At 41.5% G+C, this 18,141-nt stretch overlaps 1 protein-coding gene across 1 annotated transcript; it reads right to left on the reverse strand.

Annotated features, from left to right (window-relative positions):
- Positions 1 to 678: 678 nt before the first annotated feature.
- Positions 679 to 16,895, reverse strand: LOC121645374 (potassium voltage-gated channel subfamily G member 4-like). The gene is made up of 3 exons (XM_041993794.1): positions 16,632 to 16,895; positions 4,962 to 5,793; positions 679 to 2,492 (listed from the first exon to the last, which is right to left on the reverse strand). The coding sequence occupies exons 2-3, from the start codon at positions 5,718 to 5,720 to the stop codon at positions 1,689 to 1,691; spliced, it is 1,563 nt and encodes a 520-aa protein (XP_041849728.1). The 5' UTR covers positions 5,721 to 5,793; positions 16,632 to 16,895; the 3' UTR covers positions 679 to 1,688.
- Between the last annotated feature and the right edge of the window lie 1,246 nt (positions 16,896 to 18,141).

The following is an 18,141-nucleotide window of genomic DNA, read 5'->3' on the forward strand; positions in this document are numbered from 1 at the left end:
TTTTACTTCTGTGAGATTTAGAAACAAGATTTATAGGTTTTTTAATTGTGGCTTCATGCTAGTACAACACTACACTATACTACACTCAATTATGTAACCCTCGTTCTGCTACTATTTACCTGCTATCCTCACTAAACCAACTCCAGCTCAGCTGCTTTGTGGCGCCACCGTGCATCAGAAACGTCTTCTTGGCTTTATTCCAGCCATAGAGGAGCATTATTTTTCTTCTTTTCACACACACATAGAACTTTCTGCTCACTGGTTGATCTTTGGCTGCTCCTGATTGGACGTTGCCGTCAATCTAAGCTCTCTGATTGGTGGAAAGTCTGACAGGAAGTGGCTTCATCATCATGTCCAGGTCTAAATAGAGGTCTCTTAGCAACATAGTAGTGATGGTGATGTTTTTATGATGAAATGTGATAAATAATGCTGTTATCATGGATCATGGTGGATTTACCAGATAGAGTCTCTGAATAAAACTACATTTAGTGGCTGGATTGTAAACCTGCTGGACGGGATAGAAATGCCTGGAAAATTTCCGTAGATCAGCTAAAGGGTAAAATATCCATCACATTTACCCCACAGAGCTACACACCTCCGCTCCTGGTGGAGGAGGAGGTGGACCTCGGGGAGATCTGCTGGAGGTTTAAGGGGTAAGAATATCATTACCTCCTAATGTTGTGAAGAACTATCTGATGGTTGGGGCTTAGGTTCATAAAGTCTTTCGTCTCAGTACTATTTGACTTTTATGTACCTTTATGTTAACCTATGACATGGTACCAGTTTAAATGTTTTGGAAAGATCTGTATGAAAATGTTGCTGAAGGTTAACTCTGGGGACAATAATTTGATGTCGATGTGAGACATGGATCCAGGTTTTTTAATGCCGGGGAAACACTCACTCTGCTCTTGTTCTAGCTAAATTTATTTGTCTCAGTAAAGATGCAAATCTACATTCGTGTATTCTTGTCACCATCTTGAAGAAGCAGACAGGAAGCTAAGCACTGTGGACGAGGTCAGCAGATGAACATGTTTTTCCATTACATGTGAAAGCCAAGTGAAAAAAGTCGTAGTAGCATCATCCAACCACTAGGGGGAGATGACAGCTGTCAGTGAGGCTGACACAATGTGTGTCATCAGCTGCACGTATTACAGTGTGAAAATGGAGAAATGAGCTCAACATTGGTGTGAGGATGACAGGTCAGTGTTTGTTCATGGTCGAGTAAAGGGTTACAGCTGCATGGAGAGGACGTTTTCACACCACGATAACAAACTTACACGAGGAAGGGCTCTTACACACCCAGTCAGCATCAAGAACCGGCTGCAGCTAAAGGTCCCTCTGTTGCTTGTCCTTGCATCACCTGTGCAAACACAAACATGGTGCAAAAACCACATCCATGTGCAAGTTTGGATGTATCCTCTAAACCTGCAGGGGTACAGAGCTCTCCTGATGTTGACCAATGCTCCAAATGCTCCTGACGGCTGATTGTAGGCTTCGTGTATGAGGATGTTAAGAAGACAAATAGACTGATGGAAGATATTAAAGGAAGACTCCAGAAGGTGGAACAAACATAAACTTAATCTTTCCAACACATGAGTGCGTTGGAAAGATTTTCACAATTCAGAAAGACTTTAAAGGTGCAGCATCGTGATGGATCTCTGTTAGAAAGCCGTCGCCGGAGGAGTGGATTAATGAGTCTTTCTTGACAAGACCTCATTGTTGTCCTCCTTGGACATAGGCTTAAACTCTGGTGAGTAATCAGCCTTGGACCAGCTCCCCTCGACCGTCCCCTGGTGTCGCTCCTGCTTCCATACTCGCTCGTACTCCTGCTTCAGCTCCTGGTAGGAGCGGGAGAAGGTATGAAAGATGGAGGTGGCCGGGAACGCCATGATGAGAATACCACTCAGGATGCTGATGAGCGCCACTACCTGTCCGGGGATGCTGCGTGGCACCATGTCGCCGTAGCCCACTGTTGTCATGGAGATGATGGCCCACCAGTAGGAGGCCGGGATGCTGCTGAATCTCTGGTGGGGGTGTGTGGCGGCAAACGGTGCCAGTTCGCTCTCGGCCAGATGGACCAGAGGTGAGAAGAGGGTGACGGCCACACAGACAAAGAGCAGCAGCAGGCCGAACTCCCTCATGCTGCGCTGCATGGTCAGCCCTAGCGTCTGCAGGCCCAGAGAGTGGCGCGCCAGCCGCATCACGTAGAGGATGCGCAGGGCCCGAAGTAGGCGCAGGATCAGACTCAGCTTGTCCAGGTAGCCTCTACTGGCCCCCATGATGACATCCTCCTGTGACTCATCACCAACATCCACCACCAAGGACACGTAATATGGCAGGATGGCGATGGCATCAATGATGTTGAGGGGGCCACGAGCAAAGGCCAGCTTGCTTTGGGCGTTGACAAATCGCAGCACGAACTCCAGAGTGAACCAAGCCACGCAGATGGACTCCACCACAAACATGTTGCGACACTTCTGAGAGCACTCGCCCTGCAGAGGTACAAACACACAGCAACTTACAACTCAACTCCAAAGTTAGAACGCTGTGTAAAGTGACAATAAAAACAGAATTCAATGATTTCTAAATCTCATCAACCCACATTTTCTTCCCAGTAGCAGCTCAACATCATACCAGATGATGAAACGGAGACGTTTCACCATGTGATGAAAATATGAGATGATAGTGAATCTGATGGAAGAAGTTGGAACAGGAGCAACAAAAGGCTGGAAAAGTACCTGGTACAAACCAGAAACACCTGGAGGAGCATTGGACAACTAACCAGGTTACCTGGCAACAGGTCAGTAACATGACTGGGTATAAAAGGAGCATTTCAGAGAGGCAGAGTCTCTCAGATGGAAAGATGGACAGAGCTTCACCAATCTGAGACAAACTGGATCTAAAACTATGAATCAGTTTTACAAAAATGTTCCTGAGACTTTAAAGATCCACCATCCGACATCATCCTGGAAGCCTACAGGGCATTTATGACATCCAGCTCTGGTTTCTTCTACAGTGTTCTCTGCAGGATGCTAGCAGCGGGACGTGTTGCAGGTGAAAACCTATTTGTCTTGGGTGTAATAAAGTTAATTAGTATTATAGGTAAGATACGTGCTTGTCTTTCCACTATCCTGACAATGTTTCATATTTATGGAAATGCAACACTGAATTGTTAGAGGAGCTGAAAAGCATAGAACAACCACCAGTTATTGTCATTAAAGCCACCGTCCTGCCCTCCATGCTGCCGTCACCGCTGTGGAGCCTGAGCAAAACACGGGACTGAAAAACACTTAAAAGCTGCAGAGCAGCTGCATTGATTTCTTCAGCGCTGAATGTTTGTGAGAAATCAAATCTTTCTTTGTTCCTGTGTGTGAACAACAAAGCCAGACTGTCTGCTGAGCAGTCACCACAAACACCACAGCAACACAGAAAGAGGTGAAAATGAGGACAGTAAATGCAGATTACTGCTCACGGTGAACGGCTTTGTCTGACCAGAGCAGCTGAATCCAGGACGCAGCGCTGAATTTGGCCTGAACTTTCTGCATCGCCATCATCTTCACGTCTCACTGCATCATTTCAGCTGCTTAGGTCTTTACAGTCCAGGTCAGCCATGATCTTCATGCAACCATCTTAACTTTTGTGGCAAGCTGTGCTATAATTATGTCATGGTGCCATGAAAACAATACCAAAGAAAGTCATATAGTGGACTGGCAATGATGGAAGAAGTAGAAGAAATCTCTGTGGAGTTTTAGAGGTTCTTCACAAGTAATGATGAACAGGGACTACATACTGTACCTTCAGGGTTTAGTTTCTGGTTGATTTCATAGAAAACACCACTGAGGTAACTCAGCTGTCAGCCAGCAGTTCAGAAATATCACCAGCAATATAACAGAAATTATCATTTATCAAGGACTTTGTCAAACCCAGAGAGATTTTGCTGAGAAAGAGGGAAAAGTGTGGGACTGACGCCAGTGAGAAGTGCTGCCTCCTGGTGGACAGGAAGACTAACACACCCTGGAAAAGTCCAACCTGCGATGTCCTGTGTCTTTTAGTGGACAGGAACTGGTTTTTGGAGTGAAACGAATGATTTGTGACACCTAATTGTTTTGTAAACTGTTGTATAAAAACCTCCCGAGACATTTGCTGCATTAAAAATGTGTAAATAACTATGTTGGCAAATTTTATGCACAAGTTTAAAACTAAAAATTAAAATTTTCATTCTAAGTTGTAAAATGGTTCATTAAACATGTTTGTGGTTTTCACACAAAAAAAACTTTTTCCTACTTTATGTTTTTGTGTGATTTTGGATCCAGTGTTTTAATACAGGAGGTCAGAATGAAAAAATAACTGTAAAATCACACGTGTGCGGTTGTGCTGAAAATGATAAAAACAAATTAGGCAGATAAACTGTTTTAAAGGAGAACTACAAGGTAAAAATAAAACTAGTCAGTTATACACTATTCATGCCAGGAAACAAGAACAAACACTGCAGTCCACCATTTTCCTCCTTTGTTTCTGTGTTCCTTGTAATTCAGGGAAGGTGTCACGCTACTATTACGTCCCGCCATTTCACAGCTGATGTAATAGCCTATCACTATCCAGTGTATACCCCATCTACCAGATCAGCAGCAGCTTCACAACATTAACATCAGCTCATCATGCAACACACCTGATTCAAATTAAACGGGTCTCTGAAAAGCTCTGCACAGGTCTGCTAATGAGCCATGAATTTGAATCAGGTGTGTTGCAGCAGGGACACATCTAAGGCCGGCGGGATAGTGGGCCTTGAGGACCAGGGTTGGGGGCCTCTGGGTTAGATTGTTTCCCCCAACGGAAGGGTCCCAAAAAGGTGGGTTGGGTCTGATATTAGGGTACCCTTGCAAGTTTTTGCATGTGGAAGCACAAAAAATGGTGGAAATTGGTGGAAACGGGGCTTAACATAACTGTTGCTTCATACGCACCCTGTTCTCCTCATCTCTGAGGTCCGGCATGGTGCTGATGCAGAGGCTGACGACAGTGACCAGCACCATGATGATAGAGAGGCAGGCAAATATCTTCCCGGCCAACCCTGAGTGAGGGTTTTCCATCACCTCCCGCAGCGTTGTGATCAGTCTGTGGTAGCCCTTCTCTGTTTGTGCTGTGCTTTTCTTTATAGTTAATCTTTTCTCCCTCCACTCTTCCTCTTTACGCTCTCGTTCCGCCACCTCCTCCACACGGGTGATCATGCGGCGACGGCAGCAGCGCTCCATGTGGCCTGGGTCCACACCCCAATAGTCCAGCTCATCATGCAGAGACACGGCGCACAGCTCCCGAAGCAGACGCAGTTTTCCTGCAGCCAGGAAGTTGAGAATCACCCGGAAGGCTGTTGGGTTCCGGTCAAAGAAATACTCCTGGCATGTCTCGTCATAGTCATCGCAGAGCCGCGCGATCTCTTCTGGGGTGGTACAGAACCGCAGACGACCCAGCCGGCTCTGGGGAAACTGCTCCAGCGTGCTCCAGGGGAAGGTGTAGCGGTTGCCCCCGACATTGATGAGAACCTGCAGTGTGTGGTCGACCACATACGAGGCCTTGGGGTCACGAAGCAGCTGGGCTCGCTGGAAGTAAACACCCTTGAGGGTCTCGGTTTCTGGGATCTCGGTGAAGAAGCGGTCGAGGCTGCTGTCGTCGGTGCTGATGGAGTAGGTGCTGAAGTCCTGGTTGGTGTTGCTGATGATGGGCATGCTGGCAGCAGGATGTGAGACGGGATGGAAGAAGTTTCTGAGAGTCCAGCTGATGGAGGCTTACGGGTCTGGTCTGCAGAGAGGGCAACGAAGAGATCAGTATAATTCATGATTTCAGCCTGAGAACATCCTTCTAACTCTACTTTCTGATGCAGAATTAAACATGACACCATCTCCTCCATCATCTGGGACATGAACACATACAGTGATTGCACAAGAAGACTAAACGCTGATCTGAAAATCCTTTTTTTTACCTACTGAACCTTTTCCAGAATCAAAGATCTACTTTTAGTGCAGCATCCAACATGTTCACACCTCCACTGTAGAGACACTGTGTGGTGTGAACAACTCAAAGAGGTTCGAATGTCTGAGATTCACCAGCCTGCAGAATCACACCAGCTCCTTTTAAATGACAGTTACTATCCGGTGCTACCAGTCCACTTAAACCAGTTTTAAACAGCTCATCCTCACTCCAAGGCATCATTCTCGCAGATTGTAGCCGTTACCGTCAGGTTTAATTCCTCTTACAGACATAAACCAAACAGAAAGTTCTGACCCTTAAAGCTGTCTAAACAACTTATGACAGTCTGAACAGTTCAAGTCGGATATTCAGGACAGCCTCAGCTGTCAGATTGGGATGTAAAATGATGTAAAATGAATGTATGAATAGATGTAGCAGCATAAAGGCCGACCAGAAGAAGAAAGCAGAATTTATTACTAACAGAACTTTGTAGAAACAACACAAAGATCAACAGTGACCAAGCCTTTTCTCATCTCATCGTTCTCTCAAGTCTTGGCTTTCAGGAGAAAAAATGTTGTTATTGACACAAACACACAACAGAAACTATTTCCATGTTTCCACTTTTTCCTCATTTCCAGTTATTCCTGCTACTATTTACCTGCTATCCTCACTAAACCAACTCCAGCTCAGCTGCTTTGTGGCGCCACCGTGCATCAGAAACGTCTTCTTGGCTTTATTCCAGCCATAGAGGAGCATTATTTTTCTTCTTTTCACACACACATAGAACTTTCTGCTCACTGGTTGATCTTTGGCTGCTCCTGATTGGACGTTACCGTCAATCTAAGCTCTCTGATTGGTGGAAAGTCTGACAGGAAGTGGCTTCATCATCATGTCCAGGTCTAAATAGAGGTCTCTTAGCAACATAGTAGTGATAGTGATCTTTTTATGATGAAATGTGATAAGTATCTGTATAAGTATCGGTGTTTTACACTTCTGCTGTTCATCGCTTGGTTGTCCACAAACTGATGAAGAGGCAGTGTGCACCTCTGTTATCTACAGCTCCAATCAGTTTGATAAGTTGCGACTCAAAGCCGCAGAAATACATGTTTATATTACCAATCGTGGATGACAATACATGTTCATGTATAAAAAAAAAACTTCCAGTTCAGCAGGTGATGAATGAAACTAATCCTATCAGTTATCGGTCCTGCAGTGCTCTCCCTGCATTTCCCAACAATGCTATTCCATGAAATAACATCCACCACCCACCCACCCATCAGCTGGTTTACCATCTACTGCTTGATCAAAGTGCAGCTGCATGAGGAGCAAAATTTAAATATGTATTAGGAAAAAAGAAACGTGCCGATGGTTGAGATATAAGATATGGCAAACAGCCTGTTCCAAAAAAGGAGGTTGAACTAACTCTGAATCTAGTCAGAAGCTCTGGATTAACTTAGTCTGAGTATGGTTAGAAACTCCGGATTAACTTGTCTGAGTATGGTCGGAAACTCCGGATTAAAAGAGTCTGAGTATGGTCAGAAGCTCAAGACTAACTTAGTCTGAGTATGGTCAGAAACTCCGGATTTACTTAGGCTGAGTTTGGTCAAACACTCCGGATTAACTTAGTCTAAGTATGGTCAGAAACTCTGGATTAACTTACTGTGAGTATGATCAGAAACTCTGGATTAACTCAGTCTGAGTATGGTCAGAAACTCTGGATTAACAGAGTCTGAGTATGGTCAAACACTCCGGATTAACTTAATCTGAGTATGGGCAGAAACTCTGGATTAACTTAGACCAAGTATCGTCAGAAAATCCGGATTAACTTAGTCTCAGTATGGTCAGAAATTCTGGATTAAATTAGTCTGATTATGGTCAGAAACTCTGGATTAACTTCGTCTGAGTAAGGTCAGAAAACTCTGGATTAACTCAGTCTGAGTATGGTCAGAAACTCTGGATTAACTTGTCTGAGTATGGTCGGAAACTCCGGATTAAAAGAGTCTGAGTATGGTCAGAAGCTCTGGACTAACTTAGTCTGAGTATGGTCAGAAACTCCGGATTTACTTAAGCTGAGTTTGGTCAAACACTCCGGATTAACTTAGTCTAAGTATGGTCAGAAACTCTGGATTAACTTACTGTGAGTATGATCAGAAACTTTGGATTAACTCAGTCTGAGTATGGTCAGAAACTCTGGATTAACAGAGTCTGAGTATGGTCAAAAACTCCGGATTAACTTAATCTGAGTATGGGCAGAAACTCTGGATTAACTTAGACCAAGTATCATCAGAAAATCCGGATTAACTTAGTCTCAGTATGGTTAGAAATTCTGGATTAACTTAGTCTGATTATGGTCAGAAACTCTGGATTAACTTCGTCTGAGTAAGGTCAGAAAACTCTGGATTAACTCAGTCTGAGTATGGTCAGAAACTCTGGATTATTTTAGTCTGAGTATGGTAAAACACTCGGGATTAACTTAGTCTGAGAATGGTCAGAAACTCCGAATTAACTCAGTCTGAGTATGGTCAAACACTCCGGATTACCTTAATCTGAGTATGGGCAGAAACGCTGGATTAACTTAGTCCGAGTATCATCAGAAAATCTGGATTAATTTAGTGTGAGTATGGTCTGAAACTCTGGATTAATTTAGTCTGAGTATGGTCAGAAATTCCGGATTTACTTAGGCTGAGTTTGGTCAAACACTCCGGATTAACTTAGTCTAAGTATGGTCAGAAACTCTGGATTAACTTACTGTGAGTATGATCAGAAACTCTGGATTAACTCAGTCTGAGTATGGTCAGAAACTCTGGATTAACAGAGTCTGAGTATGGTCAAACACTCCGGATTAACTTAATCTGAGTATGGGCAGAAACTCTGGATTAACTTAGACCAAGTATCGTCAGAAAATCCGGATTAACTTAGTCTCAGTATGGTCAGAAATTCTGGATTAAATTAGTCTGATTATGGTCAGAAACTCTGGATTAACTTCGTCTGAGTAAGGTCAGAAAACTCTGGATTAACTCAGTCTGAGTATGGTCAGAAACTCTGGATTAACTTGTCTGAGTATGGTCGGAAACTCCGGATTAAAAGAGTCTGAGTATGGTCAGAAGCTCTGGACTAACTTAGTCTGAGTATGGTCAGAAACTCCGGATTTACTTAAGCTGAGTTTGGTCAAACACTCCGGATTAACTTAGTCTAAGTATGGTCAGAAACTCTGGATTAACTTACTGTGAGTATGATCAGAAACTTTGGATTAACTCAGTCTGAGTATGGTCAGAAACTCTGGATTAACAGAGTCTGAGTATGGTCAAAAACTCCGGATTAACTTAATCTGAGTATGGGCAGAAACTCTGGATTAACTTAGACCAAGTATCATCAGAAAATCCGGATTAACTTAGTCTCAGTATGGTTAGAAATTCTGGATTAACTTAGTCTGATTATGGTCAGAAACTCTGGATTAACTTCGTCTGAGTAAGGTCAGAAAACTCTGGATTAACTCAGTCTGAGTATGGTCAGAAACTCTGGATTATTTTAGTCTGAGTATGGTAAAACACTCGGGATTAACTTAGTCTGAGAATGGTCAGAAACTCCGAATTAACTCAGTCTGAGTATGGTCAAACACTCCGGATTACCTTAATCTGAGTATGGGCAGAAACTCTGGATTAACTTAGTCCGAGTATCATCAGAAAATCTGGATTAATTTAGTGTGAGTATGGTCTGAAACTCTGGATTAATTTAGTCTGAGTATGGTCAGAAATTCCGGATTAACTTAGACTGAGTATGGTCATAAACTCAGGATTAACTCAGTCTGAGTATGGCCAGAAACTCCGGATTAACTTAGTCTGAGTATGGTCATAAACTCAGGATTAACTCAGTCTGAGTATGGGCAGAAACTCTGGATTAACTTAGACCAAGTATCGTCAGAAAATCCGGATTAACTTAGTCTCAGTATGGTTAGAAATTCTGGATTAACTTAGTCTGATTATGGTCAGAAACTCTGGATTAACTTCGTCTGAGTAAGGTCAGAAAACTCTGGATTAACTCAGTCTGAGTATGGTCAGAAACTCTGGATTATTTTAGTCTGAGTATGGTAAAACACTCGGGGTTAACTTAGTCTGAGAATGGTCAGAAACTCCGAATTAACACAGTCTGAGTATGGTCAAACACTCCGGATTACCTTACTCTGAGTATGGTCAGAAACTCTGGATTAACAGAGTCTGAGTATGGTCAAAAACTCCGGATTAACTTAATCTGAGTATGGGCAGAAACTCTGGATTAACTTAGGCCAAGTATCGTCAGAAAATCCGGATTAACTTAGTCTCAGTATGGTTAGAAATTCTGGATTAACTTAGTCTGATTATGGTCAGAAACTCTGGATTAACTTCGTCTGAGTATGGTAAAACACTCGGGATTAACTTAGTCTGAGAATGGTCAGAAACTCCGAAATAACTCAGTCTGAGTATGGTCAAACACTCCGGATTACCTTACTCTGAGTATGGTCAGAAACTCTGGATTAACAGAGTCTGAGTATGGTCAAAAACTCCGGATTAACTTAATCTGAGTATGGGCAGAAACTCTGGATTAACTTAGTCCGAGTATCATCAGAAAATCTGGATTAATTTAGTGTGAGTATGGTCAGAAACTCTGGATTAATTTAGTCTGAGTATGGTCAGAAATTCCGGATTAACTTAGACTGAGTATGGTCATAAACTCAGGATTAACTCAGTCTGAGTATGGCCAGAAACTCCGGATTAACTTAGTCTGAGTATGGTCATAAACTCAGGATTAACTCAGTCTGAGTATGGTCAGAAATTCCGGATTAACTTAGTCTGAGTAAGGTCAGAAAACTCTGGATTAACTTATATTAAGTATGGTCAGAAATTCCGGATTAACTCAGCCTGAGTAAGGTCAGAAAACTCTGGATTAACTTAGTTTAAGTATGGTCAGAAATTCCGGATTAACTTAGTCTGAGTATGGCCAGAAACTCCGGATTAACTTAGTCTGAGTATGGTCATAAACTCAGGATTAACTCAGTCTGAGTATGGTCAGAAATTCTGGATTAACTTAGTCTGAGTATGGCCAGAAACTCCGGATTAACTTAGTCTGAGTATGGTCAGAAACTCTGGATTAACTTAGTCTGAGTATGATCAAAGACTCCGGATTAACTTAGTCTGAGTAAGGTCATAATCTCCGGATTAACTTAGTCTGAGTATGGCCAGAAACTCCGGATTAACTTAGTGTGAGTATGGCCAGAAACTCTGGATTAACTTAGTCTGAGTATGATCAAAGACTCCGGATTAACTTAGTCTGGTATGGTCAAACACTCCAGATTAACTTAGTCTGAGTATGGTCATAAAACTCTGGATTAACTTAGTTTGAGTATGGTCAGAAATTCCGGATTAACTTACTCTGAGTAAGGTCAGAAGACTCTGGATTAACTTATATTAAGTATGGTCAGAAATTCCAGATTAACTCAGTCTGAGTAAGGTCAGAAAACTCCGGATTAACTTAGTTTGAGTATGGTCAGAAATTACGGATTGACTTCGTCTGAATATGGCCAGAAACTCCGGATTAACTTAGTCTGAGTATGGTCAGAAACTCTGGATTAATTTAGTCTGAGTATGGTCAAACACTCCGGTTTGACTTCGTCTGAGTATGGTCGTAATCTCCGGATTAACTTAATCTGAGTATGGTCAGAAACTCTGGAATAACTTAGTCTGAGTATGGTCAGAAATTCCGGATCAACTTAGTCTGAGTAAGGTCAGAAAACTCTAGATTAACTTACATTAAGTATGGCCAGAAACTCCGGATTAACATAGTCTGAGAATGGTCAGAAACTCTGGAATAATTTAGTCTGAGTATGGTCAGAAATTCAGGATTAACTCAGTCTGAGTATGGCCAGAAACTCCGGATTAATTTAGACTGAGTATGGTCATAAACTCAGGAGTAACTCAGTCTGAGTATGGTCAGAAATTCCGGATTAACTTAGTCTGAGTAAGGTCAGAAAACTCTGGATTAACTTATATTAAGTATGGTCAGAAATTCCGGATTAACTCAGTCTGAGTAAGGTCAGAAAACTCTGGATTAACTTAGTTTGAGTATGGTCAGAAATTCCGGATTAACTTAGTCTGAGTATGGTCAGAAAACTCTGGATTAACTTAGTTTGAGTATGGTCAGAAATTCCGGATTAACTTAGTCTGAGTAAGATCAGAAAACTCTGGATTAACTTATATTAAGTATGGTCAGAAATTCCGGATTAACTCAGTCTGAGTAAGGTCAGAAAACTCTGGATTAACTTAGTTTGAGTATGGTCAGAAATTCCGGATTAACTTAGTCTGAGTATGGTCAAACACTCCGGATTAACTTAGTCCAAGTATGGTCAGAACTTCCGGATTAACTTAGTCTGAATATGGCCAGAAACTCCGGATTAACTTAGTCTGAGTATGGTCAGAAACTCTGGATTAATTTAGTCTGAGTATGGTCAGAAATTCCGGATTAACTTAGATTAAGTATGGTCATAAACTCAGGATTAACTCAGTCTGAGTATGGTCAGAAATTCCGGATTAACTTAGTCTGAGTATGGCCAGAAACTCCGGATTAACTTAGTCTGAGTATGGTCATAAACTCAGGATTAACTCCTTCTGAGTATGGTCAGAAATTCCGGATTAACTTAGTCTGAGTATGGCCAGAAACTCCGGATTAACTTCGTCTGAGTATGGCCAGAAACTCTGGATTAACTTAGTCTGAGTATGATCAAAGACTCCGGATTAACTTAATCTGAGTATGGTCAGAAACTCTGGATTAACTTAGTCTGAGTATGGTCAAATACTCCGGATTAACTTAGTCTGGTATGGTCAAACACTCCAGATTAACTTATATTAAGTATGGTCAGAAATTCCAGATTAACTCAGTCTAAGGTCAGAAAACTCTGGATTAATTTAGTTTGAGTATGGTCAGAAATTCCGGATTAACTTAGTCTGAGTATGGTCAAACACTCCAGATTAACTTAGTTTGAGTATGGTCAAACACTCCAGATTAACTTAGTATCAGTATGGTCAGAAATTACGGATTGACTTAGTCTGAATATGGCCAGAAACTCCGGATTAACTTAGTCTGAGTATGGTCAGAAACTCTGGATTAATTTAGTCTGAGTATGGTCAAACACTCCGATTTGACTTCGTCTGAGTATGGTCATAATCTCTGGATTAACTTAATCTGAGTATGGTCAGAAACTCTGGATTAACTTAGTCTGAGTATGGTCAGAAATTCCGGATCAACTTAGTCTGAGTAAGGTCAGAAAACTCTGGATTAACTTACATTAAGTATGGCCAGAAATTCCGGATCAACTTAGTCTGAGTATGGTCAGAAACTCTGGAGTAATTCAGTCTGAGTATGGTCAGAAATTCAGGATTAACTTAGTCTGAGTATGGTCAGAAATTCCGGATTAACTTATATTAAGTATGGTCAGAAATTCCGGATTAACTTAGTCTGAGTAAGGTCAGAAAACTCTGGATTAACTTAGTTTAAGTATGCTCAGAAATTCCGGATTAACTCAGTCTGAGTAAGGTCAGAAAACTCTGGATTAACTTATATTAAGTATGGTCAGAAATTCCGGATTAACTCAGTCTGAGAATGGTCATAAACTCAGGATTAACTCCTTCTGAGTATGGTCATAAACTCAGGATTAACTCCTTCTGAGTAAGGTCAGAAAACTCTGGATTAACTTTGTCTGAGTATGGTCAGAAACTCCGGATTAACTTAGTCTGAGTATGGTCATAAACTCAGGATTAACTCCTTCTGAGTAAGGTCAGAAAACTCTGGATTAACTTTGTCTGAGTATGGTCAGAAATTCCGGATTAACTTAGTCTGAGTATGGCCAGAAACTCCGGATTAACTTAGTCTGAGTATGGCCAGAAACTCTGGATTAACTTAGTCTGGGTATGATCAAAAACTCCGGATTAACTTCGTCTGAGTATGTTCAGAAACTCCGGATTAATTTAATCTGAGTATGGTCAAACACTCCGGATTACCTTACTCTGAGTATGGTCAGAAACTCTGGATTAACAGAGTCTGAGTATGGTCAAAAACTCCGGATTAACTTAATCTGAGTATGGGCAGAAACTCTGGATTAACTTAGACCAAGTATCGTCAGAAAATCCGGATTAACTTAGTCTCAGTATGGTTAGAAATTCTGGATTAACTTAGTCTGATTATGGTCAGAAACTCTGGATTAACTTCGTCTGAGTATGGTAAAACACTCGGGATTAACTTAGTCTGAGAATGGTCAGAAACTCCGAAATAACTCAGTCTGAGTATGGTCAAACACTCCAGATTACCTTACTCTGAGTATGGTCAGAAACTCTGGATTAACAGAGTCTGAGTATGGTCAAAAACTCCGGATTAACTTAATCTGAGTATGGGCAGAAACTCTGGATTAACTTAGTCCGAGTATCATCAGAAAATCTGGATTAATTTAGTGTGAGTATGGTCAGAAACTCTGGATTAATTTAGTCTGAGTATGGTCAGAAATTCCGGATTAATTTAGACTGAGTATGGTCATAAACTCAGGATTAACTCAGTCTGAGTATGGCCAGAAACTCCGGATTAACGTAGTCTGAGTATGGTCATAAACTCAGGATTAACTCAGTCTGAGTAAGGTCAGAAAACTCTGGATTAACTTATATTAAGTATGGTCAGCAATTCCGGATTAACTCAGTCTGAGAATGGTCATAAACTCAGGATTAAGTCCTTCTGAGTAAGGTCAGAAAACTCTGGATTAACTTAGTCTGAGTATGGCCAGAAACTCCGGATTAACTTAGTCTGAGTATGGTCATAAACTCAGGATTAACTCCTTCTGAGTAAGGTCAGAAAACTCTGGATTAACTTAGTTTGAGTATGGTCAGAAATTCCGGATTAACTTAGTCTGAGTATGGTCAAACACTCCGGATTAACTTAGTCTGAGTATGGCCAGAAACTCTGGATTAACTTAGTCTGAGTATGGTCAAACACTCCGGATTACCTTACTCTGAGTATGGCCAGAAACTCTGGATTAACTTAGTCTGAGTATGATCAAAAACTCCGGATTAACTTTGTCTGAGTATGTTCAGAAACTCCGGATTAATTTAGTCTGAGTATGGTCAAACACTCCGGATTGACTTAGTCTGAGTATGGTCATAAACTCCAGATTAACTTAGTCTGAGTATGGTCATAATCTCCGGATTAACTTAGTCTGAGTATGGTCAAACACTCCAGATTAACTTAGTCTGAGTATGGCCAGAAACTCCGGATTAACTTAGTCTGAGTATGGCCAGAAACTCTGGATTAACTTAGTCTGGGTATGATCAAAAACTCCGGATTAACTTCGTCTGAGTATGTTCAGAAACTCCGGATTAATTTAATCTGAGTATGGTCAAACACTCCGGATTGACTTAGTCTGAGTATGGTCATAAACTCCAGATTAACTTAGTCTGAGTATGGTCATAATCCCCGGATTAACTTAGTCTGAGTATGGTCAAACACTCCAGATTAACTTAATCTGAGTATCGCCAGAAACTCCGGATTAACTTAGTCTGAGTATGGCCAGAAACTCTGGATTAACTTAGTCTGAGTATGTTCAGAAACTCCAGATTAATTTAGTCTGAGTATGGTCAAACACTCCGGATTGATTTAGTCTGAGTATGGTCATAAACTCCAGATTAACTTAGTCTGAGTATGGTTATAATCTCCGGATTAACTTAGTCCGAGTATCGTCAGAAACCCCGGATTAACTTAGTCTGAGTAAGGTCAGAATACTCTGGATTAACTTAGTTTAAGTATGGTTAGAAATTCCGGATTAACTCAGTCTGAGTATGGTCAGAAAACTCTGGATTAACTTAGTCTGAGTATGGTAGATGAACACATGAGTTTATTTATATGAAACTTGGAAATCTCAGTGTCATCATTGACCCTTCAATTTCTGTACATGTTTAAGACTCTCATGCTCTATTTCTTGCATGAGGTTGCTGGTCCATCCATCCATCCATCCATCCATCCAATAAAACATGTTTTTGTTTTATTTCCTGGGGATTCTGTCAGGAAAGACCCCTCATGCTCCATGAAGCACCTGGACCACCAGAACAGGGTCAGATGTTGGGTTTACTAAAAGAGCATTTTAATCTGAAACACAGGCAGAGCTGGGGTTTTATTTCACAGCTGCACCACCATATATTCCATAAAATGTTCCCTGGTAAAATGTTCTCTGGTTGTGTTTGTTAAATCCGTATCCCCGTTTCCTCCAGCAGGTGGATTCAGCTGGATTTCAGGTGCTTTGTTTGGCTGCTTTCTAAAAGAGGTGATGTTGATCTGATGCCATCATATGTTGATCTGCAGCTGGAATGAACTGAGAATGAGATCTAATTAGCTCAAAGCTTCTAATTAAACAGTTGCATGAGGAAAAAACCAGCCATGCACTTCAACTCTGAACCAGCAGTCCTGTGGTTTCAGGAGCAGGACCTCAACACGATGGAGATTTTCCTGCCTCTGAAAGCTCTTCTGTGATGAAGGTGGTGGGAACAGAGCAGGAACGAGGACAGACAGCAGCAGGTTAAAGTTACCCTGGACTCCATCTGTCGTCGTTTCCATGCATTAAAATGTAAAAGTTGGAAATCAAACAGAAGGCGAAGTTATTTCCTCACCTTTCAGAGCGCAGGTAGGCAAATGTAGCCGTGATGAAGCCGCTCCTCATCATAAATTAAGACCCGATCCCGACGCATAATTGCGCTTATTTCGATGGATCCACTGAAGTTTGCGGCTCGTCGTGCGTCCGCGCGGCGTCACGTCGCCTCTCCGGAGTTCCAGGAATTCTGATTATTTTTCTGTCCTCGGCTCCCGCTCCGCTCCCATCAGCCCCCGCCGCGCGCGAGGAGACGATAAATGCGATTATCTAACGGCGATCCTGAAACCTGCTGCTGTATTTTCATCTGTGTTTGACAGCAGGACCGTCCTCCTCCTCCTCCTCATCATCATCATCCTCCCGCTCTCCCCTCCCATCTCAGCTTTAACACACCGAGCAGAGAGGCTGCGATCACTCTGGTGGCCAAGTTTGGCCTTTATGTCATGTATAAAAAAATGAATAAACTCTTTATTCTCAGCTTTTACATATCAGGACACGAAATTACATTTTTGGTTTCAAAATTGGCTCAAGAGCCAAACAGCTGTGAAACTGATCAGCTTTCATGATCCTTAATGGTCGATTAACCCTTAATGTTCACACTAAGAAAATCAAGAGAAAAACATTTCTTTGCATTTTGGACAAAAATAAGAAGAATCGTTGTTTTTAAACTAATGGTTGAAATGACCATTTGGAATAATAACAGTGAAATGGTGAAAATTTAAACATTAATGTAAAAACACACAGACCCAAACCATGCAACACATTTCACTTGTGGTCATGTCCAGCAGGATCTGCTGTCATTACCATCAGGAGTCTGGAAAGCCTTAAATAACAGCTTTGGGATCTTTTTATTGTCTAAACAAAACTCTTCAGATTTTACAGAATATTACACACGGTATGAACTTTGAAAAAGGGCTAATTAGTATCGCAAACACAAATCCTTTGTCTCACTCAGGAAATAAAAGCTGTAAACGTTACACAGAGTTAACAAACAGGCAAACGATCGTCTGAATCTGTTCAGATGCTCTCATTCTTTGATTAATGTTCACTTTAGATCAGTGTGTTGGGATTCTGCCCTGCAGTCTGGTTAGCATTGCAGTAACTCTTCAAGACGGAAATATGACCACCAACACATGTTCGCCACATGTTTGTGTGTCAATAACATGTTTTCCTCTTTTATATGTTAAAGCTGACATTTCCAGAAAAGTCTGAGGACTACGGCTGAATACTACTCATGCTAGCCAGAAGCTTTGTGGTTCAGGCTTACTCTGTGATGAAAAGTTGATTTGTATGTGATTTCTGGAGCAGCATGCATGTATTTCTACAGTCATTTATCAGCTACAGTCATCAGCTAACTAAATACTAGACTAACTCATTAGGATTAATCCCAGGTGTTCTTATCTATTGTTGTACATCATCATAATAAATCTTTATTTGTATAGAACTTTTAAAAAACAAGGTTTACAAAGTGCTGAACAGCACACAGCAAAGTAAGGTATACAATCAACAATGAAAAGATACATGCACCAGTA

The sequence above is a fragment of the Melanotaenia boesemani genome, chromosome 1 (genome assembly GCF_017639745.1).
Source record: "Melanotaenia boesemani isolate fMelBoe1 chromosome 1, fMelBoe1.pri, whole genome shotgun sequence".
Taxonomy (NCBI): Eukaryota; Metazoa; Chordata; class Actinopteri; order Atheriniformes; family Melanotaeniidae; genus Melanotaenia; species Melanotaenia boesemani.